A 27,995-nucleotide genomic window follows, 5' to 3' on the forward strand; every position below is an offset into this window, starting at 1 on the left:
GGAAAACCTCGCCTTGATCGCATCGTCGCAGATGATTGAAGGAGCCATCAGGCCTTATCGTGACGACACAGTGGAACTCTCAATGAAAGCACCAATGTTGGTGTCAAAATCAGTAGATCATGGGTAGGGGGTCCCGAACTGTGCGTCTAAGGCTAATGGTAACAGGAGGCGGGGGACACAATGTTTACCCAAGTTTGGGCCCTCTCGATGGAGGTAATACCCTACTTCCTGCTTGATTGATCTTGATGATATGAGTATTACAAGAGTTGATCTGCCACGAGATCGTAGAGGCTAAACCCTAGAAGCTAGCCTATGATTATGATTATTCTTGTCCTACGGACTAAACCCTCCAGTTTATATAGACACCGGAGGGGGCTAGGGTTACACAGAGTCGGTTACAAAGAAGGAGATCTACATATCTGAATTGCCAAGCTTGCCTTCCATGCAAAGGAGAGTCCCGCCCGGACACGAGACGAAGTCTTCAATCTTATATCTTCATAGTCTAACAGTCCGGCCAAAGTATATAGTCCGGCTGTCCGAGGACCCCCTAATCCAGGACTCCCTCAGTCGTCAAGGGACTTGTACTTCTCGAGGAAGATAGTCTTGGATATGTCGTTGTTCAATCCCATCGTGAAGTGGAACTTCATCAAAATGGGGTCGTCCACGCCGGCTCATCGCAAGGCAATCTTCATCTCCTTGAAGTACTTGTCGATGGACTTGGATCCTTGGATGGTGTTCTCCAATTGGCGTCGAAGTTGTTCCGTGTAGGTTGGAGGCACAAACTCTCGCCGCAAAGCTTTCTTCGTCTTGGACCAACTCATGGCGTAGTACTCCGAAGGTGTGTGAAGCCACCATGTGGAGGCATAGTCGTGGAAGTTTCTTGTGGCGCACTTCACTTGATCTTCGGGACGAACTTGATGTAGCTTGGGGTAGTCATCCATCAAACGCTCCCACTCGAGATACTCCTCAGGTTCTTGAGTCCCATAGAAAGGAATCTCATTGTCGGTGTCGAGGTCGTAGTAGCTCGTGGAAGTCGCGGACTTGAGCTTGGGGAGCTTCTCTTGAGCGTAGTCTTGGGGTGCTTGTTGGCGAAGATGTCGTATGTCCGTAGGCGAAGATGCCTTGAAGTCGCTTGGCGAAGATGCCAAGGGAGATGGTGAAGTCGTTGAGCGGTAGTTGGTGTTGAGCTCTTGACCTTCACGTTCTTGTTGGTGATGGTGTCGATGCGGATGTGATCTTGCCGGAGATGGTAGCTCGAAAGCATGTGCTCTTGAGCGTCTTCTCGAAGATGAGGAAGACCGCTTGTAGGACTTGATGAGGGCTTTGATCTCCTCCATTTGAGCTTGCATCTTGGCGTCGGAGTTGTTTTTCATGGCATCGAACTTGTCGTTGTTGTTGTAGACCGAAGGTGAAATGCCTTGCCTATCCGTCACAAGATTCGAGCAAAGGTGAGTAGGAAATGAGATAAACAATCCCAAGTTACCGTTTCCCGAAGTTGAGGATGTATCCCGTTTCACTCAATGTGAAATGAAAGAATAGTGGAATTGGTACCGGACTTGTTCACTCACACCTATAAAGTAAAGCTTATGGTAGAGCTCGGTGAGGATAGTGGCACAAAAATTTGATGCAAAATGTTAGCAATAGTCAATAATGTTGAAAGAGATTCACAAATTCGCAAGCGAAACAAGTAGACCAATAGCAATATGTGGCACACGGAAACACACACACAGATAGATAAATGGGGTCGTGCAACCAAGGAATGAGCACAAAATGTGGAATCCACGGAAAACGCTCGTGTTGCACAACTCAAGAGAGACGCTAGCATGATTGCTCAATAGGCGGATATGACACTTGTGCACAACCTATAAGATGCAAAATGGATAAACTTTCTATCCCAAGTATGCTATGTATGTATGGTTCCCGACGCTTCTCTCAAGATGATCCAAGATGATCGGATATGACAATCTTATGTGCAATGTGGTATGATGCTATGGCACTTGCTTACAAGCTTCTTTGCTCTCTTTCTTTTGCTTGAAAGCTTATTCTTCTTTTTTTTGTATGACCACTTTTGCACAATGCACAAACCAAGATAGCAATTGTGTATACGCGGGAACAAACTTGTGACACGAGATATGATACCAAGAATATGTACCACAATGATATGGTATGTATGCTATGGGAAATATGATCACTAATGTGCACAAGTAGCATTGCCGACAATACTCAAAAGGCTAGTCTCGATAGGCAAGTGACGCAAAATGGGCTAGGGGTTATCAATGCAATTGCAAGGGGAATGTACAATGGTGTCGTCGAGGTTACCGTCCTTGGTGATGATGAGAGGCGGTGTTGCCGATGTCCACCCATTACTAGTTAGCCGAAACACCCAAGGAAACGGAAAAAAACCGCAAACTCAAAATCTCCAAAGGCAAATGTCAAATGGTGGTAGCGGAAAGCGGTGGTGGTTTGCACTTGGCAATGCAGAAGTGGAATGATGGGCTATACACGTTTCGGAGTTGAAGTTGCCGTCCCTAAGTAGCCGAAACACCTTAGGAGACACAAGCCACAACTCAAACAAGCTCAAACAAAATTGGGTTATGTTGGGTTGTCGGAAGTGTATGGCGGGCAAGGTTATGTGGAAATGGTGGTGGTGGTTGATGAAGAAGCAACCGTCCCTAAGTAGCTGAAACACCTTAGGAGACTCGAATCACAACTCAAACAACCACAAATGGAATGGTGAACAAAAAGGGTTAGGTTGCAGAAGTCGGTGGTGGTGTAGCGGATGATGTGGTGGTAGACCTAGGAAAAGATGCCAAAATTCCAAAAATTTGATGGAGTCAAATGGTGTTGGTGGTATTTTTGTGGGATGGGGGATGTCAATAGCTTCAAAACGAGCAAAGGAACGTCAAAATCGGAGTTCGGATGAATTAGTTATGGTCAAAACAGTGAAACGGGAAAAGCTGAAATGACAGGGGCCGGACATCCGGGGCTCCGGCCGGATTTCTGGGACCTGATGTCCAGAACCGCGCGCGAAAATGCGCTCCAGGAGCCGGATGTCCGGGCTAATGGCCGGATGTCCGGGATCGCCGGATGTCCGGGGGTCGGGTCGGATGTCCAGGCTCCAAATCCGAGGAAGAACTCGAGGAACTCGATTTTGGGGCGGAAATTGATGATTTTGGGGGCAAAATTTGATGGATTTTGTGGATGGAAGGTGGGGAAACTAGGGAAGATGCTAGATCCACTTGAAACCAAGCAAATCCATGGATCAAAATTAACAAAACATCATCAAACCAACAAATCGCAAAAAAAATTGGGGGCTATTTTTGGTGGGGATTTTCAGATTTAGGACGAAAACAACAAAATCAAGCTAGAAAACAAAGGGTAGGGGCTCCAAAAACGTGATCAACGTGGCTCATGATACCATATGATACGGGGCTAACCCGGTGTAGGCCAATCTTTCACGTTTGGAGTGGGATCCCTCGAAGAACGGGGAGAAATCACAAGGGAAAACACTCAAGAACAAGTCCAATCACACATCCACTAGACAATCAAACACACAAGATCCACAAGGTACATGAACAACAAAGGGAAATATACAAGGTAAGGTTCATCTCCAAGAGGAGGTCTTGATGGTATCCTAGACGAATCTTCCCACGAGGGAAGTCTTGATGATATCCCGCAGGATCTTCTCATAGGGAGGTCTTGAACTCCATGGGAGTGGTCTCTCTCTCTCAAGAGGAGGAGGTAGGAGCAAAGCTCACCTAAGAATGAGCTATCATATTTGCTTCCCCTAACTAGCAGGAGGGGGTGGTCTATATATAGTCCAAGCCACGAAGGGGTAAATGAGAAGGGGATACATGGGCCTTTGGCTCCGCTGTGCACGCGCAGGTGCCGGGTGTCCGGGGCTTCAGGAGGCGCCGGATGTCCGGGGCTCGGACCGGATGTCTGGCCATTTGATGGCCTTAGCTTCCGTACTCGTTGCCGGATTTCCGGGAGGGGTGTCGGATGTCCGGGCTTTGCTGAGTTGCCGGATGTCCGGGGTTGGCGCCGGATGTCCGGGCGCTGATGCTCTTGTGCGTCTATTGGTGCAGGTCCTGCATGGCCGCATAGGCACCGGATGTCCGGCCCTTGGCCCGGATGTCCGCCTGCTGTAGCTTCAACAGCATCGTCTTCTTCCGTCGTTGCTTCCATGCTTCCCTCGCGGATGGTGTAGTTGTTCCTTGGCGCTTGCACTCCTCCACGTCGTCCGTGAAGCTCCGACAATACCTATGCAGACACACGAGTGGAGTGTCAAGTAGTATACCATCCTCGAAGGGGTCCAGTGAACACATGTAAAGGAGAAGATTCACCTTTATGTATGAGAAGTAGAGGTCGCACGTGTCACTTGCCAAACGGACTCTTGACATGGTGATGATCGTAGGATGCTCCGCATCAACATGGTTTCCTTGAGAAGAGACCAATTCAAATGAAAATCAGCAAACATGGCATCAACGTACCACATTGACTGCAGCTGCAAGAGAGAGCCCATATAAGAAAAACAAACATGTTGCGCTGATATTGGTTGTTGAAGCAATTTTTTTAACAAATTTGCATTTTTCACGATAAAGCAAAACAATTGACAGCTTTGCATGGAGGTATTAGAGGTACACATGACATGCTTAGAGCGTTTGATCAATCATTCTCATGTGCCATTAACTCCTCTTCCTGCATCAGAGGTACACATGACAAACTTTGAATTTGCCGTGAAAGAAATCTGGAACGGGTGTTAACTAATAGTGGATTGGATGTGCTCCGATATAGAGGAAACATGTTGTTGTGGAGGAAGAGGTTGGGGGGTCAATACGTGCAAAGCTCGCCGCGCCGCCGCCGTCATTGCTTGATCTTGGCACACTGTCGCTGATACGGTCACCGCAGGTACTCTTGTCATTCCTCCGTTACTGTCAAGTAAAATATCTGACAACCGAGAGGCTCGCTATGATAACAAGATGCAGAAGTATGTGGTTCCCGCTTTGCGTCATAAGAAGATAATGTGTTCTACAAAACAGAGAGGAATCTTAAGTGTGATGCCTATTCCATATGCTACTGCAGTTGCTCCTTGGATTGTGCCTCAGAAGGAAGTGAAGCCTACGTTCAGAACACCTTGCCAATATTTGTACGAAGGCCAAGTAAGAATGAAAGTTTGATTGCTAACATACGACAGCATCAACTTAATTTTGGTTTTAGCCTAGCAACCATACATGCAAGCATACATGCATGAGTCCTCGGATGAATCAAGCCTACAAGAATGCCATGGAAGAGAAGGAGACGTGTCCTTTTTATTTGTGTTCTAGTTTAATTAGTTTTTGTAGTTTCTCTTTAGTTTCTACGTACAACTTGTAACGTGAGGAGTCCTTATTGTTTTCCTAGTCCAGGTCGGGCCTGGCCCAATTGTTAGGCACCACCTATATAAGCAAGGGGTGTAGGGTTGTCTAGGTTTTAGGTTTGGAGTACGTGAAGAAAATACTCAGAAAAGCATCTGGACGCGCCACATCTGTATTCCTGCATTCCATAATTTTGGTTTGATGATTGCATGTGTTCCGGCGACCTAGGTTACCAGGGCATTAGTTTTGTTCGGTTCTTGATCTTCCAGGATCGATCCAATCTCTCTTTTGCTTTTCCATCTACTTCTAATCTCCTCTGCTAATTACTCCGTGGCCGCCGCCGCCACTAATCGCCATTAGCTTAAACCCTCCATCTATTGTAGTACTACAACTACCACGTACACTTCTTCTTCGAAAAATTATTCTTCTAGCTGTTTGCGCAAGTGAAAGATCAGGGCCACCCAAAAATCGTCTCAATGCTACTTGAGGCATATCAGTCACAGATCGCAAATTTCAGTTGTCACTCACGCGAGGATGGGGGGCGACGTCGTAGCTCGGTGAAGCGGCCGCTGATACGTCTCCAACGTATCTATAATTTTTGATTGTTCCATGCTATTATATTATCTGTTTTGGATGTTTAATAGGCATTTATATGCTATTTTATATTATTTTTGGGACTGGCCTATTAACCGAGAGCCTAGTGCCAGTTTTTGTTTTTTTGCCTATTTTAGAGTTTCGCAAAAAAGGAATACCAAGTGGAGTCCAAACGGAATGAAACTTTCACGATGATCTTTCTTGGACTAGAAGGAAACCAGAAGACTTGGAGATGAAGTCGGAGACGCAATGAGGTGGCCACGAGGCAAGAGGGCGCGCCCCCTACCTCGTGGTCCCCTCGTGGGTCTCCTGACCTAGCTCCTTCGCCTATATACTCTTATACCCTGAAAACATCCAGGGGAGCCACGAAACCACTTATCCACCGCCGCAACATTCTATACCTATGAGATCCCATCTAGGGAGCTTTTCCGGTGTCCTGCCGGAGGTGATTCGATCATGGAGGGCTTCTACATCAACACCATTGCCTCTCTAATGAAACGTAGTAGTTTACCACAGACCTACGGGTTCATAGCTAGTAGCCAGATGGCTTTTTCTCTCTCTTTGATTCTCAATACCATGTTCTCCTCGATGTTCTTGGAGATCTATTCGATGTAATATTCTTTTGCAGTGTGTTTGCCGAGATTCGATGAATTGTGGATTTATGATCATATTATCTATGAATATTATTTGATTCTTCTCTGAATTCTTATATGCATGATTTGATATCTTTGCAAGTCTCTTCGAATTATCGGTTTAGTTTGGCCTACTAGATTGATCTTTCTTGCAATGGGAGAAGTGCTTAGCTTTGGGTTCAATCTTGCGGTGTCCTTTCCCAGTGACAGTAGGGGCAGCAAGGCACGTATTGTATTGTTGCCATTGAGGATAAAAAGATGGGGTTTTCATCATATTGCTTGAGTTAATTGCTCTACATCATGTCATCTTACTTAATGCGTTACTCTGTTCTTTATGAACTTAATACTCTAGATGCAGGCAGGAGTCGATCGCTGTGTGGAGTAATAGTAGTAGATGCAGAATCATTTCGGTCTACTTGACACGGATGTGATGCCTATGTTCATTATCATTGCCTTAGATTGTCATAACTTGCGATTTTCTATCAATTGCTTGACGGTAATTTATTCACCCACCGTAATATTTGCTATCTTAAGAGAAGCCACTAGTGAAACCTATGCCCGTCGGGTCTCTTTCCATCATATAAGTTCTCTTTTACATCATACTAGTTTCCGACCTACTATTTTGCAATCTTTTACTTTCCGATCGATAAACCAAAAATACCAAAAATATTTATTTTGTCGTTTATCTATCTCTATCAGATGTCACTTTTGCAAGTAACTGTGAAGGGATTGACAACCCCTTTATCACGTTGGGTGCAAGTTGTTGATTGTTTATGTAGGTATTCGGTGACTTGTGCGTTGTCTCCTACTCGATTGATACCTTGATTCTCAAACTAAGGGAAATACTGACGCTACTTTGCTGCATCACCCTTTCCTCTTCAAGGAAAAATCCAACGCAAGCTCAAGAGGTAGCAAGAAGGATTTCTGGCGCCGTTGCCGGGGAGATCTATGTCAAGTCAATCCATACCAAGTACCCATCGTAAACTCTTCTCTCTTGCATTACATTATTCGTCATTTGCCTCTCGTTTTCCTCTCCCCCACTTCTAAAACGATTTTCGAAAAGATTTGCCTTTTCTTCGCCTTCTTCCCGTATGTCTTTTTGTTTGTGTTTCCATGTGCCTTCTATTTGCTTGCATCTTTGCTTGCTAAAAATCTATTGATATGGATCCACTTAAAGTGTTTTACTTGGATCATCTTTGATCCAATTGTGCTCGTGCTAAAACCCCAACTAGTTTAGTTGAGGGAAAATCTTTAGATGAGCATGCTCATTTTGTGCGTCATCGTTTATATGAAAAAGGGAAGCTCTTATGGAATCAAATAAATAGTTTGCTATGCTATGCTTGGAATCTTTGTGAAATTTATGATTTTACTTGTTTTCTAAGAACCCTAAAAAACACCTTCCCTACCTATGTGAGTTTAATGATAATGAAATCTTATCTTCTTATGCAAAGGGTGTTTATAGTTACTATGATATCAAACAAATTGAAGATTTTGTTGCTTTTAAGGGTGCTTATGAAGTTGCTTCTTTAATTGAAAAGTATGATATTACTCTCTACAAATCTGAAAATTTTGACATACTTACATATTGCTATGAAAACTATGCTCATAATGTCTATGTCAAAGAATTTATTGAAAGAATGACCGTTGCTTTGGAAGAAAATAATGATATGCATGAATAGATAATTATGATTCAGATGATTTGATTGAAATATCCCTTGATGAACATGATGCTTGCTATTCTTGTGGCCAAGATGCCAATATTTATGGAGATGAATTTGCTATAGTCCCTTATGTTAAACATGAGATTGTTGCTATTGCACCCATACTTGATAGTTCCTTCGATGAAAAGCATGATTGCAATGATGTTATTATAAATTCAATTAATGCTAATTATGCTAAAAATATGCAAAACCCTAAGCTTGGGGATGCTAGTTCTGCTATGTCCACTATTTGTTGCAATGATCATGATTGGGGTGATTCTTCTTATGATCTTGAAAATTTATTTAAGCCCCATGATGAATATGAGATTGATAATAGTGTTTGCAATAATATTGAAAGTGGGTTTGGAAGAGTGTCAACTTTAGATCCCACATATTTGGAGAATGTTCAATCTTATGAAATTTTTGATGAAAGTGGGTTTGGAGAGGTCATGACTTTAGTTAATGTTAATCCCACTATTTTGGAAGAGTGTCAACTTCGCATGCATGTGGATCGTATTGAGAATATGTGATGTGATAGCTATATTGTTGAATTTGCTTATGATCCTACATGTAATTATTATGAGAGAGGAAAACATGGTTGTAGAAATTCTCATGTTACTAAATTACCTCTCTTCATGTTGAGATTGCTATCGTCTCTTTCTTCTTCCTTGCATATGCTAGTTTTTGCTTGCCTTGATAATTTGTTTGCCTATAAAATGCCTATGCATAGGAAGTATGTTAGACTTATATGTGTTTGTCACGTGTTTTATGATGCTCTCTTAGTGCTTCAATTCTTCTCTTTTATGTGAGCATCATTGAAATTATCAATGCCTAGCTAAGGGCGTTAAACAATAATGCTTGTTGGGAGCCAACTGATAGAGGCAAAGGTGTCCCGTCTTTCGATGAGATGATGGATTTCGCTTTGGTGGAAGTCGACTTTGACGATCCGACTACGAACGTGCGAGGACGTCGCGCCTTAGCAATCGCTAAACCAACTCCGGGAGGTTATTGACCACGCCGGAGCACGATCAACCTGACCACGAGGGTCTGTTTCCTACGAGCAAACGAAGAACAAGCAAGAAACTGAGATTGCAATCTGGATATTGCGAATATAAGATGAAAGCTTTATTGATCAAGGTGGGGTTCTGTGACGCCTTTGTCTGGTCGTTGAACACAAACGAAGTACGCGAAGTTGCAGCTATGGCGAACTTTAATCTAAACAAAACTCAAAGTCTAAACGGTGCCCTAAGGGCTGTATATATGGAGGAAGAGAGGGGGAATTTCATGGCCCTTGGTGGAGGGGTCCGAAATCAACCCTATCTCTTGTTTCCCCACACATACGGACTCTAAAAATAGCCTATACTTATGTATTTCGAAATTACATGGGCCTGGCCCAATAAAAAGGTGACGCATCACCTATAATAGCCTCTGGACGAAATTTATGAAGTGACATCTTGTATATTTCGTCCAAGGCTTCATGCACTCGTTATGGTGGCTTCAAAGACCTGAAATCATCACTTGTAACTTCGTTCTTATTCCCCTTGCGCATGCCATCATCTCCATGCTTGTTCTTGCTCCAATGTTCATCCTTCTCCAAGCTAGGCCCTTCATTTGTAAGCAAAACAAATGTATCCAATTTAGGCAGCATCATATTCTCATGAACATTAGAATCATTACCAAGAAACCAAAGTACCTGGTAATTTAGTTGGCGTGCGCGAGCTCTAGTAATTGGTCCAGTATGTATAGCAACAGGGGCTGTGGGTGTAACAATGGTATTGATGTCCTCATCATCCTCCCCTTCTTGAAATGAAGTCATCCTCGACGGAAGCTCATCTTCCTCACCCAAATAAGGCTTCAAATCTGCAATGTTAAAAGTGGGACTAACCCCAAAATCTGCAGGCAGCTCAAGTTTATATGCATTATCATTTATTTTCTCTAACACCTTAAAGGGACCATCAGCACGTGGCATGAGCTTTGATTTGCGCAAATCAGGAAATCTATCCTTACGCAAATGTAACCAAACAAGATCTCCAGGTGCAAACACAACATGTTTTCTACCCTTATCTCCAGCAAGTTTATATTTGGCATTCATACGCTCAATGTTTTCCTTAGTTAACTCATGCATTTTTAAAATCAATTCAGCACGTTGTTTAGCATCAAAATTAACCTTCTCTGAAGATGGAAGAGGCAACAAATCAATAGGTGCACGAGGTAGGAAACCATACACAACTTCAAAAGGGCACATCTTAGTAGTAGAATGCAATGAACGATTATAAGCAAATTCAATATGAGGCAAGCATTCCTCCCACATTTTCTTATTACTCTTCAAAACAGCCCTAAGCATAGTAGACAATGTTCTATTGACTACTTCAGTTTGTCCATCAGTTTGGGGGTGACAAGTAGTACTAAAAAGCAGTTTAGTCCCCAACTTAGCCTATAAACATCTCCAAAAGTGGCTAAGAAATTTAGTATCACGATCTGAAACAATAGTATTTGGCACACCATGCAAGCGAATAATTTCACGAAAGAACAAATCAGCAACATTAACAGCATCATCGCTTTTATGACATGGTATAAAGTGTGCCATTTTCAAGAATCTATCCATGACAACAAATATGCTATCCCTCCCCTTCTTTGTTCGAGGTAAACCTAAAACAAAGTCCATAGATATATCCTCCCAAGGAACACTAGGTACAGGCAAAGGCATATATAAACCATGAGGATTGAGTCGTGACTTAGCTTTTTGACATGTAGTGCAGCGAGCAATAAAACGCTCAACATCCCGTCTCATCTTTGGCCAAAAGAAATGTGTAGCAAGTACGTCCTCCGTCTTCTTCACGCCAAAGTGTCCCATTAATCCTCCTCCATGCGCCTCCTGCAACAACAAAAGACGAACGGAGCTAGCTGGAATGCATAGCTTGTTAGCACGAAACACAAATCCATCGTTAACGACAAACTTGTTCCACATTCTTCCTTCTTTACAATTCTGCATTACATCTTTAAAATCAGCATCATGCACATATTGATCTTTGATGGTCTCCAAACCAAATATTTTGAAGTCAAGTTGTGAAAGCATAGTATAGCGACGAGACAATGCATCACAATAACATTTTCTTTTCCCTTCTTGTGTTTAATGACATAAGGGAAAGTCTCAATGAATTCAACCCATTTAGCATGTCTATGATTCAGTTTAGCTTGACTTTTAATATGTTTCAAAGATTCATGATCAGAATTTATAACAAATTCTTTGGGCCATAAATAATGTTGCCATGTTTCTAAAGTCCGAACAAGAGCATATAATTCTTTATCATAAGTAGAATAATTCAGACTAGGCCCACTCAATTTTTCAGAAAAGTATGCAACAGGTTTGCCATCTTGTAATAACACACCTCCTAATCCAATTCCACTAGCATCACATTCAAGCTCAAAAGTCTTATTAAAATCAAGAAGTTGGAGTAAAGGAGCATGTGTCAACTTATCTTTCAATACCGTGAAGGCTTCTTCCTGTGCGGTACCCCACAGAAAAGGCACATCTTTCTTTGTAAGCTCATTGAGAGGTGCAGCAATGGTGCTGAAATCTCTCACAAAACGCCTATAGAATCCAGCGATGCCAAGAAAACTCCTCACTTGTGTGATCGTTTTGGGCTGCGGCCAACTCTCAATAGCTTCAATCTTGGCTTTATCAACTTCAATTTCCTGTGGAGTAACAACATAGCCAAGAAAAGATACTCGGTCGGTGCAAAAGGTGCACTTCCCAAGGTTACCAAACAAACGTGCATCACGTAGAGCAATAAAAACAGCACGTAAATGTTCCAAATGTTCTTCCAAAGATCTGCTATAAATCAATATGTCATCAAAGTAAACTACCACAAATCATCCAATGAAAGCACGTAAAACTTTGTTCATTAATCTCATGAAAGTACTAGGTGCATTAGTTAACCCAAAAGGCATGACTAACCACTCATATAATCCAAAACTTAGTTTTAAATGCTGTTTTCCATTCATCTCCCAATTTCATACGAATTTGATGGTATCCACTACGCAAATCAACTTTGGAGAATATTACTCAATTCATCAAGAATATCATCTAGCCTAGGAATAGGATGGCGATAACGAATAGTAATATTATTAATGCCTCTACAATCAACACACATACATGATGTACCATCCTTTTTCGGCACTAGAATAATAGGAACAACACAAGGACTAAGGGATTCGCGTATATAACCTTTGTCGAGAAGCTCTTGTACTTGACGCATAATCTCCTTCGTCTCCTCTGGATTGGTACGGTATGGTGCACGGTTTGGCAGTGAAGCACCGGGAATTAAGTCAATCTGATGCTCAATTCCTCGAATAGGCGGTAATCCCGGTGGCACGTCTTGTGGAAAGACGTCAGCGAACTCCTGCAAAATGTTAGTGATAGCAGGAGGCAAAGAGGAAGGCACGTCCTCGAATGAAAATAATGCCTCTTTGCACACAAAAGCATAGCAAACAGATTTGCTGAAATCTAGCTCATCAATATCAGATTTGGTGGCAAATAAACATGCACTTTTCAATTTAATTTCAGAAGCAACACTAGATGGTTTATTATTAGGCTTCATTTGTTGCTCAAATTCTTTTGCCACAATCTGATTTTCACTCTTATTCTTCTCCTGTTTTGCTTTATTAGCTCTATTAATATCATCTTTCAAAATGGAATCAGGAGTCATAGGAAGCAAAGTAATATTTTTATCCTTATGAACAAGAGTATACTGATTATTTCTACCATTGTGTACAGATTTTTTATCAAATTGTCATGGTCTACCAAGTAATAAGGAACATGCTTGCATAGGTACCACATCACAATCAACATAATCAGCATATGTAGAGATACTAAAATGCACACGAACAATATGTGTTACCTTAACCTCGCCGCTGTTGTTGAACCATTGGATGCAGTAAGGATGTGGATGTGGTCTTGTGGTGAGAGAAAGCTCCTCCACCATCTCCATGCTAGCCAAGTTGTTGCATCTCCCTCCGTCTATGATGACGCGCACAGAACGTTCCTTCACAACTCCCTTGGTATGGAACAAATTGTGCCTCTGATTTTGCTCAGCTTGTGTGACCTGCACACTCAAAACACGTTGAGCAACTAAACATTCATACCTGTCAGCGTCTTCAGGAGCCATGTATTGCGTCTCATGATCAGAATCATCTCCACCATGTTCTTCACGTGTAATAAGAGCCAATGTCTCCTCATCATAGTCACTAGCGGACTCATACCCACCATCCTCGGTAGCAATCATCACACGCTGAGATTTGCATTCTCTCGCATAATGACCTCCTCCCTTACAACGACGACAAATAATATCACTTGTGTGCCCTGTTGATGCTATGGAAGAAGAAGAACGCTGTGCAGGCCCCGCAGGTGCGCTCTTGGCAGATAATGGTGGTTGTGCCTGTTTTCTTGTATCACGACTGGATTGGCACCTGATGGAGGTGCTGGTGCAGTTGAAGTAGAAGATGCACGCGGTGTCCATGATGAAGGACGGCCTGCAGAAAAGTTAGTTCGCCCCAATGCTTGTCGATACTACACTTCACGTTCAGCTTTACAAGCAAGATGGAATAAACGAGTGATATTAGTATACTCCTTATAGTCTAGAATGGTCTGAATCTCTCTATTTAATCCACCCAGAAAACGTGCAAGCATAGCTTCATTCTCCTCAACAATACCACATCTAATCATGCCAGTTTGTAATTCCTGATAATATTCTTCGACAGAATTTTTTCCTTGTCTCAAACGCTACAATTTTTGAAGCAATTCACGTTGATAATATGGTGGAACCCAATGCGTATGCATAGCAGTTTTCAAAGCAGCCCAAGTAGTTGGAATAGGATATAATCTACAATGTTCAGACCACCATACACATGCAAAACTAGTGAAAGCACAAACAGCAGCAGCAACTCGTCTCTCCTCAGGATATTGTAAACATGTAAATCGTTGTTCAGTTTCTAACTCCCAAGTAAGATATATATCAGGAACATATCTACCCTCAAATGGTGGAATATTCAATTTCAGTTTAGGAATATGGACATCATCTCGTACCTGAGGTGGTGGTGCGGGCCTACCATTGCGAATATATACCAGAGGTCGACCTGCTGGTGGTGGTGCTGGTGGCTGCACGTAGTTCTGATGTTGATCAACCTCATCCTCATAATCGCCCGCATATTCATCATCCTCCGCATCAGCAGCAGTAGCCACAGAAGTATCAACAGCCACACCAACAGTTTGGCCAGGCCGAAGAAGTACACGGCTCGCTCGGCGGAGGGCTGTTTCGCGACCTGGAGGTAATTGCTGTTGTTGTTGTTGCAGAGGTGCGGCAGGTGCAGCCGGTGGTGGAAGACGCGCAAGCAGTTCATTAAATCTGTTATCGAGCTTTGTTTCGAACGTCTTTTCCATGCCATCTATCTTCTCCATGGCCTCTTCAAATCTGTTTAGCACATCTTGCACCTGTCCACTCATCATTTGCTGAAATTTATCATGCAAATCCTTATTCGTCATGTTCTCCCAGTCAGTCTCGTCGGCTTGTGATCCTGGCATGGTTAGCAGCAATAGAAACACACAAGAATATGATCCTACAGACTACTAACAAGAGGTGGTGGTGGGTGTCACAAATCCGTCAAGCAAATCTCAAATTCTTACCAGTTCTTACCCAGCAGCAGGCGGTGATCGGCAATCGTTGTAGTCAAAACTCTCAAAGCTTGGATAGAGCAATTACCAGGGAGAGTCAAATGCACGACGTAGATGTATGTGGAGCTGGGAAGGTTTATAATATGGTAGCAAAAAGGGTCAGCAATAATCAATTCAGAGATGCAAAGTTGAATAAACGCTCAACGATGGTACTGTGCTGGTCCTAGGCTAGACTGTGCTAGAGACGCGAGCCTAGAACACCAACAAAATCACGGCGCGGCACGTAAACAAGGGAGGAGCACACTCTGAAAAAAATTCTCTTTTTTTCACTTTTTTTTCTCTTTTTTTTTTGCTCCGCAACAATTGTTTTTCGAAAAAGTCTACAAATGGTCTAGAAACTGCCTAGCCAGAATTTTCCAGACTTAGTTTTTTTTGAGTTTGGAACTATTTCTCTACTGCGGGTAGCACGGAAGTTGGGGAGTCCTTCTCTATCACGACTCAGAGTATTGCGTGATCTGGAAATCCAAAACAGAGTAACAAAATACTGGACTCGGAATAGGACTGGTGGCAGAGATGAATCTGGTGGAACTCGGACTGGTGGCGGATATATGTTGCAGGTGGACTCGGATTGGCGTGATGGCGGCGGATATGTGGTGGCGTATATGGAGTATTCGGAGCGGTGGTGGTAGGTGACAGGGGGGATGATGATGGTGCGGTGGCGGCGTGATAACTTATGACCAGAACTCGAAACTCTAAAAGACTAACGCTAAGACCAGCAACTAGACACGACGATGCAACCGCAAATTCAACAAAGCAAAACCCTAAAAAGATTATGCAAAGGCTCAGATTGGTTCGGATATGATGAACTAACCCTAATTTTTTTTGGGCTTTTTCGTGGACTGTGGGTATGAAGAACAGACTCGATCTAAGGTACGAAAAACTGTAAAATCTCACCGAGCAACCTGGAAATCTGATACCACTTGATAGAGGCAAAGGTGTCCCGTCTTTCGATGAGATGATGGATTTCGCTTTGGTGGAAGTCGACTTTGACGATCCGACTACGAACGTGCGAGGACGTCGTGCCTTAGCAATCGCTAAACCAACTCCGAGAGGTTATTGACCATGCCGGAGCACGATCAACCTGACCACGAGGGTCTGTTTCCTGCGAGCAAACGAAGAACAAGCAAGAAACTGAGATTGCAATCTGGATATTGCGAATATAAGATGAAAGCTTTATTGATCAAGGTGGGGTTCTGTGACGCCTTTGTCTGGTCATTGAACACAAATGAAGTACGCGAAGTTGCAGCTATGGCGAACTTTAATCTAAACAAAACCCAAAGTCTAAACGGTGCCCTAAGGGCTGTATATATGGAGGAAGAGAGGGGGAATTTCTTGGCCCTTGGTGGAGGGGTCCGAAATCAACCCTATCTCTTGTTTCCCCACACATACGGACTCTAAAAATAGCCTATACTTATGTATTTCGAAATTACATGGGCCTGGCCCAATAAAAAGGTGACGCAACACCTATAATAGCCTCTCGACGAAATTTATGAAGTTACATCTTGTATATTTCGTCCAAGGCTTCATGCACTCGTTATGGTGGCTTCAAAGACCTGAAATCATCACTTGTAACTTCGTTCTTGTTCCCCTTGCGCATGCCATCATCTCCATGCTTGTTCTTGCTCCAATGTTCATCCTTCTCCAAGCTAGGCCCTTCATTTGTAAGCAAAACAAATCTATCCAATTTAGGCAGCATCATATTCTCATGAACATTAGAATCATTACCAAGAAACGAAAGTACCTGGTAATTTAGTTGGCGTGCACGAGCTCTAGTAATTGGTCCAGTATGTATAGCAGCAGGGGCTGTGGGTGTAACAATGGTATTGATGTCCTCATCACCAACCCAATTTTATTTTTGCTCTTTGCTTTTTATTTCTGTTAATAATAAATAATTCATCTAGCCTCTGGTTAGATGTGGTTTTATGTTTTAATTAGTGTTTGTGCCAAGTGAAACCTTTAGGATAGCTTACAGTGATAGTTGTGTTGATTCCGCTGAAAATCAAAAACTTTTACGCTTAGTAAATTAGTTTTATTTTTTTACAGAAACGTGCTTTTGATATGATTCTTTTTTGCTATGAATTGGTACGTAAATTGCTCAGGTTGTCCTAATTTGGATGGATTTTTGGAGTTACAGAAGTATTCGAGAGTTATATATTACCACAGAATGTTCTGTTTTTGACAGATTCTGTTTTTCGCGTGTTGTTTACTTATTTTGAAGAATCTATGGGTAGTATCGGGGGATATGAACCATGAAAAAGTTGGAATACAGTAGATATTACACCAATATAAATAAAGAATGAGTTTGCAACAGTACCTTAAAGTGGTGATTTATTTTCTTATACTAACGGAGCTCATGAGATTTTTTGTTGAGTTTTGTGTTGTGAAGTTTTCAAGTTTTGGATAAGGATTTGATGGACTATGGAATAAGGAGTGGCAACGGCCTAAGCTTGGGGATGCCCAAGGCACCCCAAGGTAATATTGAAGGACAACCAAAAGCCTAAGCTTGGGGATGCCCCTGAAGGCATCCCCTCTTTCGTCTTCGTCCATCAGTAACTTTACTTGAGGCTATATTCCACATGATATGTGTTATGCTTGGAGCGTCTTGTATGATTTGAGTCTTTGCTTTTTAGTTTACCACAATCATCCTTGTTGTACACACCTTTTGGGAGAGACACACATGAATCGTGTTTTATTAGAATACTCTACGTGCTTCACTTATATCTTTTGAGCTAGGCAATATTGCTCTAGTACTTCACTTATATCTTTTTAGAGCACAGCGGTGGCTTTATTTCATAAAAATTATTGAACTCTCATGCTTCACTTACATTATTTTGAGAGTCGTTTAGAACAACATGGTAATTTGCTTAGGTTATAAAACTAGTCCTAATATGATGGGCATCCAAGAGGGATATAATAAAAACTTTCATATGAAGTGGATTAAATACTATGAGAAGTTTGATTCTTTATGATTGTTTTGAGATATGAAGATGGTGATAGTAGAGTCATGCTAGTGGAGTAATTTTGAATTTGAGAAATACTTGTGTTGAGGTTTGTGAGTCCCGTAGCATGCACGTATGGTGAACCGTTGTGTGACAAATTTGAAGCATGAAGTATCTCTTTGATTGTCATCCTTCGTGTGGAGGTCGGGATCGCGCGATGGCTAACTCCTACCAACCCTTCCCCTAGGAGCATGCGCGTAGTGCTTGGTTTTGATGACTTATAGATTTTTGCAATAAGTATGCGAGTTCTTTATGACTAATGTTGAGTCCATGGATTATACACACTCTCACCCTTTCACCATTGCTAGCCTCTCTTGTGCCGCGCAACTTTCGCCGGTACCATACACCCACCATATATCTTCCTCAAAACAGCCACCATACCTATCTATTATGGCCTTTCCATAGCCATTCCGAGATATATTGCCATGCAACTTTCCACTGTTCCGTTTATCATGACACGCTTCATCATTGTCATATTGCTTTGCATGATCATTGTAGTTGACATCGTATTTGTGACAAAACCACCTTTCATAATTCTTTCATACATGTCACTCTTGATTCATTGCACATCCCGGTACACCGCCGGAGGCATTCATATAGAGTCATATTTTGTTCTAAGTATTGAGTTGTAATTTTTCGAGTTGTAAAAGTGGTTTCGTGGCTTCCCTGGATGTTTTCAGGGTATATAAGAGTATATATAGGCGAAGGAGCTAGGTCAGGAGCCAGTGGGGACGTGCAAGTGGGGACGTCGGCAGACGGCCGCTGGCCGGCTGTCGGGCAGTGCGGCGCTGTAACCTGGTGAAGTGACTGTGGGCGTTGGTGAAGCAGCCCGCGGGAACGTCAGCGGGTGGCCGCTGGCCGGCTGTCGGCCGGGGCAGCACCGCAACCTGGTGAAGTGATGGTGGGGTCATGGCAGCCAGATCAAGGAGAAGGGCAGCGCGAGGAGGAGGGGAAGGAAGGTGCGACCGCACAGGTGTGGAGGAGGAGTGGGCGGAGGTCGTGCGGAGCAGTTTTTTAGGAGAAGGGATTGGGCACGATTAGTGGTCGATGATTGGTTCTCAACGTGGACGAATCGGTAGGAAGGGTTAGTTGATCGGTGGACTGGTGACTTGCTAGCGTTAAACATAGGAAGACCGTGAACCATTAGATCATGTGATTAGGCGACTGAGATGATTTGGATCTGCTCCCTCTCATATTTTTATAGGAGTAGCGGATTTTTTAAGGAACTTATAGTAGTAGATAGATAGTAGATGATGGTTTGTGCAATTTTCTTTTTTTAGGTGATTTTGAGGAGTTTACTTTGCTATCGGCGCTAGTGACGATCCTTTTTGAGGGCTAGTGATGATCCAATCCCCTTAGGGTGTGTTTGGTTTGGGAACGAAGTGAAATGGAATGTAATGGTTCCATTTCACTAGAATGGGTCGGTTTCGTCTTTGTGTTTGGTAGAGGTAATTCAAAGGAATGAAACGGTTCCATCTTGATGTTTGGTAGGGGTAATTCGAAGGAATGGAATTTGTTCATCTTTCCACTTGTTTTCTTGTGATTGAACTTTAGCATCAAACATAAACAAGACACAATTGACATACACACCGCCCTCTTAGCCATCAGCAATACTTAGCCGCAAAAACTCATCATTTCTGTCATCTGTACACATAACATCAAATTCAGCGAGGATAATGCAGGTCGCGAGCAGTAGCAATAGCAGCACGACACACAACAACAATAGCAGCAAGTGCATTACTTGCGCCAGGTGTTCAAGAACGAGCTTTTGCTACATTCCGGTATGGGAGTTGACGATGCTCAGTCTTCCAACTCTGCAAACGAGAGCGTCCAAAGCAAAGATAAAGACGAGGAGAGCAGACCGGCTACGGGGACGATGACTGGCAGCAAGTTGAAAGGAAAGGCAACCAACGCGACTACCAGAGATGGCCGCCACCGTCGCTGGACCTTGTCGGATTCGACGAGAAGGGGATGGGACGGTCACGACCGGGTCGTCGCCGCCAGCGTCAGCTGCGAGTGTGCTGGCGGTGAGGCTGGGAGCACGTTGGGAATCGATCCGCCGCCGCCGCTCGCCTCGGGCGCCGCCTCCCGGTGCCTGCCAGATGCAAGGGAGAGACGAGGGAAGGAGATAAGCGGGCGTTGAGAGTCACGAGAGCGAGCGGTTCCCTGTCGTCCGAGGAACGACTCGGTTACGGATCTGGGCCGAATATTCCTTTTTTGGGAACGAGTGGATTCCGTTCTGCCTGCGTACCGAACACAAGAATGAGGCCCAAGGACAGATTGGACCCATTCCATTCCACTCGGTGACGTGTACCAAACACACCCTTATTCTTCACGGCAGGCCGGGCTGAACAGCCCGTGTTCAGCCCAACACATGTTCCACTAGCCCGCACACGCAACTCCCGGTCCCGGTCAATCCCCACCACTCGTTTTCCCTCCTCACGCCCCGTTTATTCCATCTCCCCCCTACGCACCTCTTGCCACCGCCGCAGCACATCCCCGAAAGCTAGGTTTTTATCACTCCACCCATCATCATCGCCTCGGCGGCCGCACAACCCACCCTCCCCCTCGAAGCCCCGATCTCCTTCACTTCTCCTCTCCGTGCCAGATCGTTGTTTATGAGGTATGAATGGACTCAATCGCCGCCTTACTGGATCTCCGCCTTTCCTTGTTTGATGGCTGATGGATCCGCGGAGCTTCGTAGGATTGCCTGGATCGGAGGGATGGACTCTTCGTCCTGTTTAGCGTGCTAGTATTAGTAGGTTGTGCTTGGTGGCGATAGTTCATGATTTTCGCGCTCTTGGATGCGCCAATCGATTCTGGGAGTGCGAACAACGCTGTTAGCGTGACATTCCAGTATTCCACACTTGGTTTTGATCAGATCCAACTGATTTTGCGCGGTTAGGTTCCATCTGGCATTTTTTGTTTATTAATCCGTGCAAGGTAAGTGTTTCCCTGCTTATTAAGAAACGTGCACGGGAGTTTTCTTTCCGACGTTTAGGGTTTCTTGACTTTCCTAGTTAAGGGATTTGATGATCTTTTGATGTTGTGAAACGTTGGATGAAGTTGCTATGCTCTTATCAGTTCTTTAGGTTCCTCGATTCCTTGGTGCACAGTAATTGGTTTGCCACTATTATTATCTGAGATGAATATTTTTTCAGGTTTTTTTGGACACAGGTGATTGTCTCCATGTTACTTGCTACTTTTTTTGAGTGGTGCTTGTTGCTTTTTTGGGCCTTGGATTAATTGAAGCAAGGTTGTTAACATTCGTTACATGAATTCTTATTTTGACAATTCTTACTCGTCTCTCTCTCGATAAATATTTATTTGGTCCCCCCTTTCTACAACTCCGAGTTTGTATATGCAGTGTCAATATTTCTTTGGCGAGCATATGAATTTTCATATCAACTGCTTATTTCATAATGTTAACTGTTGTGGTTTAATTATAACAACATGGGACTTTATTGGTGAAAACCTGTATTTTTTTTGATCTATTGTATTTCATCGTGATCTTTTTATTGACTTGTATGCTAAATCTGCTCATCTTAGTTATGACGAATGAGTTTCTGAATTTTGTTGCTTTGTCTATCTTTATTATAGCAAAGAGTCCTGGATTGGTGAAAGCTTCTTGCCTTTGCTTGACCTGTATATTTCAAGTAGACGCTCCATAGTTGGTAAGCAATATTTGCTAAATTATGTACCTAAGCCAACTGAAGGTCGACATCTATACCTAATAATAATAATAATATTGAAGGGAGGATTCTTTCTTCCCTCAATCTTTCGTCCGTCACCCCGCCTTTCATACATCGCAAATTTTCGTCCACCACCCCAACGTGCCTTCCGTATGTTGCTGGTTACATCCGCGTTAATGGGCCTGCTTCCCCGCGCTGCTTTGCTAATGAGCCTGCCTATCAGCACTGCCTCCATTTGAGCAGCTTTCCCCAGGCCAAGGCCCATACAGAGCAGCAATACTATCCCATAATCAGCTAAAAATAGGCAGCTGTGGGAATCGAACTAGCGACCTGGAGTGTTAAATTCTTACCCGCTAACCATCTGAGCCAGCTGAATTTTGTGAGAACTGTACGAACGTCCCTTACTTTGTATTGATCAAGTGGTGTTTTTTGAATGTCACCCTACAACCAAAAGAGGCTCTCCTAACTTGCTGCTGCCATGCTTAACTGCTCGCACTGCTCTTGATTGCCTTCTGATAAGCTGCTGCTTGTGTGCTAGATGAATGGATAGCAGGGAATCATATTGAATTGGAAAATATTGAGAACATATGGGTTTGGTTGAAAACTTTTAAAAAAGACACCAGAAGAGTATGTGTCAGAGAAACATCACCTGTTTTAACTCTTGAAACAGGCTTCCTCCCGCTTTATATATATGAACGCCCCGCCAAGGGCCGAACAGATACAAGGTGATGAGAGAAACCTCTTACAAAGCAGATGGAAGATAAAACAAAAAAAATACAGCTGGATAACATATTAACGCACACACCCAGTTGTCACCGGGGAAGGCTGCCTACCGTGTACTCTGAGCTGTGGAGTGTTGATCCTGCCTGCAGACAACAAGGATCGAGAGCGGAAACAACCTTGTCACGTTTAAATGATAGGGTGCCACTGAGACTGCCCCACACCAACGCCTAAGATCTTTGAGAACCTGTTTTTAACAACTAGCCTCCTTTGTTTTTTAGCAAAGACTATAATACACTGTCGTTTTATCTACAGTATATGAGTTTGTTACCTCTGTGTTTTATCGAAGATTAAATGCGAGTATTTTATGCGTTGTTGACTTCGTTGAAGATTTTAACAAAATTTCTATGAAATTAGTATAGGTGTCCTGATAAAGTTTGCCAGTAGAATAATGTGTATATCTTTATTACCCTGTTGCAACGCACGGGCATATGTGCTAGTGTAAAATTATGTTAGCAAGCCAATTGCCAAGTGTGGAATCAAACCAAGTGAAGGACAACTGTTGTTGGCTTGCCGACAATTTACCTGCCAACCAAGCAGCCTCAGATATCTTTGTACGAATTGGTATGTTAGATCTAGGCATTTTAGGGGTGATTGACGAAGTAGGAAGTAAGGGCACGTTCCTTGATTTTGTCAAGGTTAACTCTGCCACAGCGAAGCTTAGGTAGTGTGTATGACTAAGCAAGTTGGCGAAACACTGGCTCACACATCGGGATATGCACAACTGTGGGAAGGATCAATGCCTAAAAGCTTCTGGCGTGCCTACAGATAGCCATGGCAAGGCAAAATGTGGAACGAACCAAATATCCCTTGAGTAAAAGTCCTGTGGTTGTACTTTAATTTACAACATTTTGTATCTCTGCTCTTTGTGATCTTTTTGTTCAACAAGTAGAAACCAATCAGGCAGAATAGTGTATCTGTAGGCCACTATTTTCATTCGCCGAGAAGAAGTTTCTAGCTATTTTATTTCCATATCATTTTTTCCTGGTATGCTCTAATTTGTGTTAATTCATTGCAGCTCGAAGGAGAAGCCCACCCTCGGGTAATACTCCTGTGTTTACTCACACCCTTGTTTCATTCTTCTTTCATCGTCGATGCTGAGATCATATTAGTTAATGTATTGTTGATTTGTGATGCAACCGGACATGTGTCTGCCCAGCTATTCATATGTGTCTAATAAATTCATTTCACTGATACATTTTGTCTGCATGTTATGTATTTCTGACTTTTCAGTACGGCATGCCTTGCAACAAAAGGTGGCATCCTTTTTTATTTTTTTGGCCGGAGTGCTTTGGCCTCAAACCCTACTTTTTCTAACTGGGTTTGTCCTAATCAACATTTCATGCGACACTTGTACAAATTGGTGTTCACAATATCATAGTGGTTGTTTGCATTTGTCTTGATATCTGTATAGTGTTGTTCCAACTATGCACACTAACATAAGAAACTTTCTTCCTGTTGAATGATATTTGCTTTACATAGTTATCTTATGATAATATGATTCTGATTTACTTCCTATCTGTTATTGCCGGCAAATTCTTTGTTGGGGATCTTGTGTGTACCATTATAATTTTTTTATGTACTGCAGAGGCCAGCGGATTAAGACCCGCAAGCGGAATATCGCAGCTCCTTTGGACCCTTCGTCGTTCTCTGATGCAATTGTCCAGATTTATCTGGATAATGCTGGAGACCTGGTTAGCCACTGTTTAACTTACTGAATTTCACCTGTTGTAATGCTTGTAAATTGTAAGCGTCTGCATTTGGGAAATATTGTCGAACATCAAAATGTTACTTCCTCGTGAGATATATGCAGTTAGCATTTTTCTAAACATAGGGACATCTCAGGATTACTTCTATTTGCAATAGGTAGTTTTAGAAAATCTACCTTGTGAGCTTTGCCTCGTAAATTAGCTAAGGAGTTAGTGCTTATCAATTGAAAATGCAATCGATCAGTGCTTCTCTCTTTGACAACTTATTTCATTAAATATGGTCAACTTCCAGTTCAGTCAATGCAACAGTTTTGTTTACATATCATAGATTTGTGCGAGGTACTTCCAGTTCAGTCAATGCAACAGTTTTGTTTACATATCATAGATTTGTGCGAGGTAAAGGAAGAGTTGCATAGTGAATAAAAGCGGGGGTTCTTGTTGAAGATTAGGCTGATTAGCTGGACTAGGGCATTGCTTTTTTCATGTTAGTTAACATCTACTACCTCCGTCCCATAATATAAGAACGTTTTTGACACTACACTAGTGTAAAAAACGTTCTTATATTATGGGACGGAGGGAGTAATATGTATCTATGACTAATGTTACAAATCTGGAAACACGCCTTTGCCTTCTATTTTATTTTTCTACCCTGAGCAGTTAATATGAATAAAGGTGATGTCTTGCAGGAACTTGTTGCCAAAAGTATAGAGTCATCAGATCTCAACTTCTCACGTTACGGTGACACTTTCTTTGAGGTATGCATGGTCCAGTTTCTATATTGAACATTTTTCATATATGCCTCGTTTGCATATGGTCATGCCTTTCTCCCAGTATCAGCATTTATGGATCGCTTAATTGAGCTACACTGATTATCTTTGTTTTTACAGTTTATATTGCAAGAGTCTTAAGATTGTTTGAAAGTGTCCTTTTCTGAATTTTATGCTCGTTTACAGTTGGCTTGTGTAAGATTTGGAACTCCTTTTATGAAATTGCAATCTTCATGCTAACATTTTCCGAATATGCATGTCAAACTTTAAATTAAATGGCTTTGAATTCTGTCTAGTTAAATTTTTAATTGTCTTTAGTGTGCAATTCACTATGTTCAATTTTTTAAACATACATTTAATTTACAAAAGAATCGATTATTATATGTGAAGCTAAAGGTTCGACACGAGTACTCTTTCCTTATCTGCATGCTAGAAGATTGGTAGATGGTGGATCAAGTTATTGCTTGCTGTTTTTGCTGTTCTCTTTCTCATTTTGCAATCTGAGATTTCTACTTCTGATTTCCTCTTATTCATTTTCTGTTACCCATTTTTATATGCTCAAACTAACTCATGTTTCAGCATTAACTCTTGCAACTGGCATACCTATAATAAGTAGCCCCCCTCCATGCAAATCAGAAAGGTTAATGTTTGAGTGAATGTATGAATGCAGGTTGTTTTCATTGGTGTGCGTACTCAGCCTGGTACGATTAAACCCGAAGAAGAGGGAGAGCGCCACCCCTATTCTCTCATTGACTGTGCAGCACAACGTGAAGCAATATTACCTTATGTCCTCTTTATTCAGAAAACACTGCGCAGGAGGCCTTTCTTAATAAAGAGTCTTGAAAATGTTATGCGAAAATTTCTCCAGTCTTTGGAGTTCTTTGAAGAAAATGAGAGACAAAAACTTGCCATTTTCACGGCACTTGCATTTTCTCAGAAATTATCAGGTCTGCCACCTGAAACTGTCTTTCAGCCATTGCTTAAGGACAATCTTGTTGCCAAAGGGATAGTGCTTTCATTCATTACTGAGTTCTTCAAGGAATATCTGAAGGAAAATAGTTTGGATGATCTGATTGCACTTTTAAAGAAAGGCAAAATGGAGGACAATTTACTTGAATTTTTTCCATCAGGAAAGAGAACCTCTGAGGCTTTGTCTGAGCATTTCACGTGAGTTTTTAGACGCTGTTTGTGTTGATTCAATTTCTTCATGTTCTCATTTGCACGAGAGTGTAGTTTTGTTGTTTATTTTGTTACCGGCTGATCTTTTTACCTTTTTACATCAGCAAAGAAGGTTTGACTAGCCTTGTTGAGTACAATAGCAAGAAAATGTTTGAAGTTAAGCTCAAGGAGATAAAGTCAACTCTGACCACTATGATCAATGAAGAAGCTGAAATATCTGAAGTAACTGAGGTTGTCAAGCAACAGGTTAAAGATGCTAAATTTCCTGATATAGAGGTTGTTCGCATGCTGTGGGATGTGCTGATGGAGGCTGTTCAGTGGTCTGGAAAGAACCAGCAGCAAAATTCTAATTCAGCACTTAGGCAGGTAAGATCTGTGTTGGAATTATGTTTTTCTCTTGAAAGTGCTCATAAGTCCTAGGGAAGAAGTAAATCTCAAGTAACGACATAATAAACTTTCCTACACCAGGATACTGGATTCAGTTTGCTTTCAGCGTTGCACAATGCTACTTACCTCACATCCAAACAATGCTGTTGGACTCCATTGGTCTTGTCCCATGTGCTATAGATTTTTTTTGCTTGTACATGTCCTTACGAAACGGTAAATTTGGTCTGTCAAGTTGCATAGAAGTTGAAATTATAAGACATGTCATGGATTTTTGTTGCTGTTGATAGGCTTCTAAGTTTCTTGCATTGAGTGAGGGCTGATTATTTTGTTGCTTTGGAAGTTGGTAGAGTGAATTTGAGCATTCCATTCTTGTGAAAGCTATAACAAGTGTGGCCTGTCATGGGATAATAAGCTTAGGGCATCTGTAGCTAGTTAGTTAGGCATGTAGTCCCTCTAAACAAATGTAAGTTGTTTTAAATCATTCGAGGGAGTAACTACTAGTGATATTATTTTGAAAGGGATTCATCTTATTTGTTGTGTTGTCCATTTGCATTTGCAGGTGAATGCTTGGGCTGGTCTTATGAATGCATTTTGCACAAGTGGAAAGCTAGAACTGGAACTCATATACAAGGTCCAGACACAATGTTATGAGGATGCTAAGTTGATGAAGCTGTTCCCTGAAATTATAAGATCACTGTATGATCAAGATGTCCTAGCTGAAGATACCATACTTCTTTGGTTCCGCAAGGGTTCAAACCAAAAAGGAAGGTAACTAGTTACGGAGAAGCCATCTGTTAGAAATATTGATAGCATTTAATCTTGATGAAGCTCCTAGTAACTGTAGTTAATCATTCGGCAGGCAATCTTTCGTGAAAGCTCTGGAGCCTTTCGTCAAATGGCTTGAGGAGGCAGAGGAGGAAGAATAAAGAGGCACGGTTGTTGCTTTAAAATGAGTATTTCCTTATACCCCATGTTTGCGGAGACGGTGGTCATCCTTTTGCTGCTTATTACTGAACAAACATTTTATATTCAGATGTGAGCATTGCTGTCATCTGCTATCATTTTCGACATTATTGTACCAGGATTTGGAAGGATCGTTACCTACTTTATGTTGTGTATTAGTTGTTACATGGATATTTATGCAGAGTGCACGTTTAAGAAGAGGCAAACTCAAGTTTATAACTGTCAGGGACCGTCTACGACGTTGGTGCTTAGCCCAGGCTCCATGATTTGATACTCAGTAGTTTCGTTCCAAGCTGTCCGATCAGTCTGAGCGCTTTGTTGTTTTTTGTGGCAGCGGACATTATCTGCAGTGCAGACAGTCTTCATGCACAAAAATAATCACAGCTGGTCAAAATAAGCCTAAATTGAATGGATAAAGTAACTCAAAATCCAAAAGTACCCTTTGAGCTCAAATGAGCTTGGATAAACAGTAAATTAAAAAAAAGAGAAAATATTCTGATTTTTTG

The 27,995-nt window shown here is 42.3% G+C and overlaps 1 protein-coding gene across 1 annotated transcript; it reads left to right on the top strand.

Annotated features, from left to right (window-relative positions):
• Positions 1–20,477: 20,477 nt before the first annotated feature.
• Positions 20,478–27,714, top strand: LOC119295918 (protein krasavietz-like). The gene is made up of 8 exons (XM_037574346.1): positions 20,478–20,635; positions 23,503–23,526; positions 24,073–24,178; positions 24,880–24,948; positions 25,631–26,127; positions 26,244–26,505; positions 27,086–27,294; positions 27,386–27,714. Exons 1-8 carry the CDS (start codon positions 20,631–20,633, stop codon positions 27,450–27,452), a joined length of 1,239 nt encoding a protein of 412 aa, XP_037430243.1. The 5' UTR covers positions 20,478–20,630; the 3' UTR covers positions 27,453–27,714.
• Positions 27,715–27,995: the final 281 nt, after the last annotated feature.

This window comes from Triticum dicoccoides, chromosome 4B (genome assembly GCF_002162155.2).
Source record: "Triticum dicoccoides isolate Atlit2015 ecotype Zavitan chromosome 4B, WEW_v2.0, whole genome shotgun sequence".
Taxonomy (NCBI): domain Eukaryota; kingdom Viridiplantae; phylum Streptophyta; class Magnoliopsida; order Poales; family Poaceae; genus Triticum; species Triticum dicoccoides.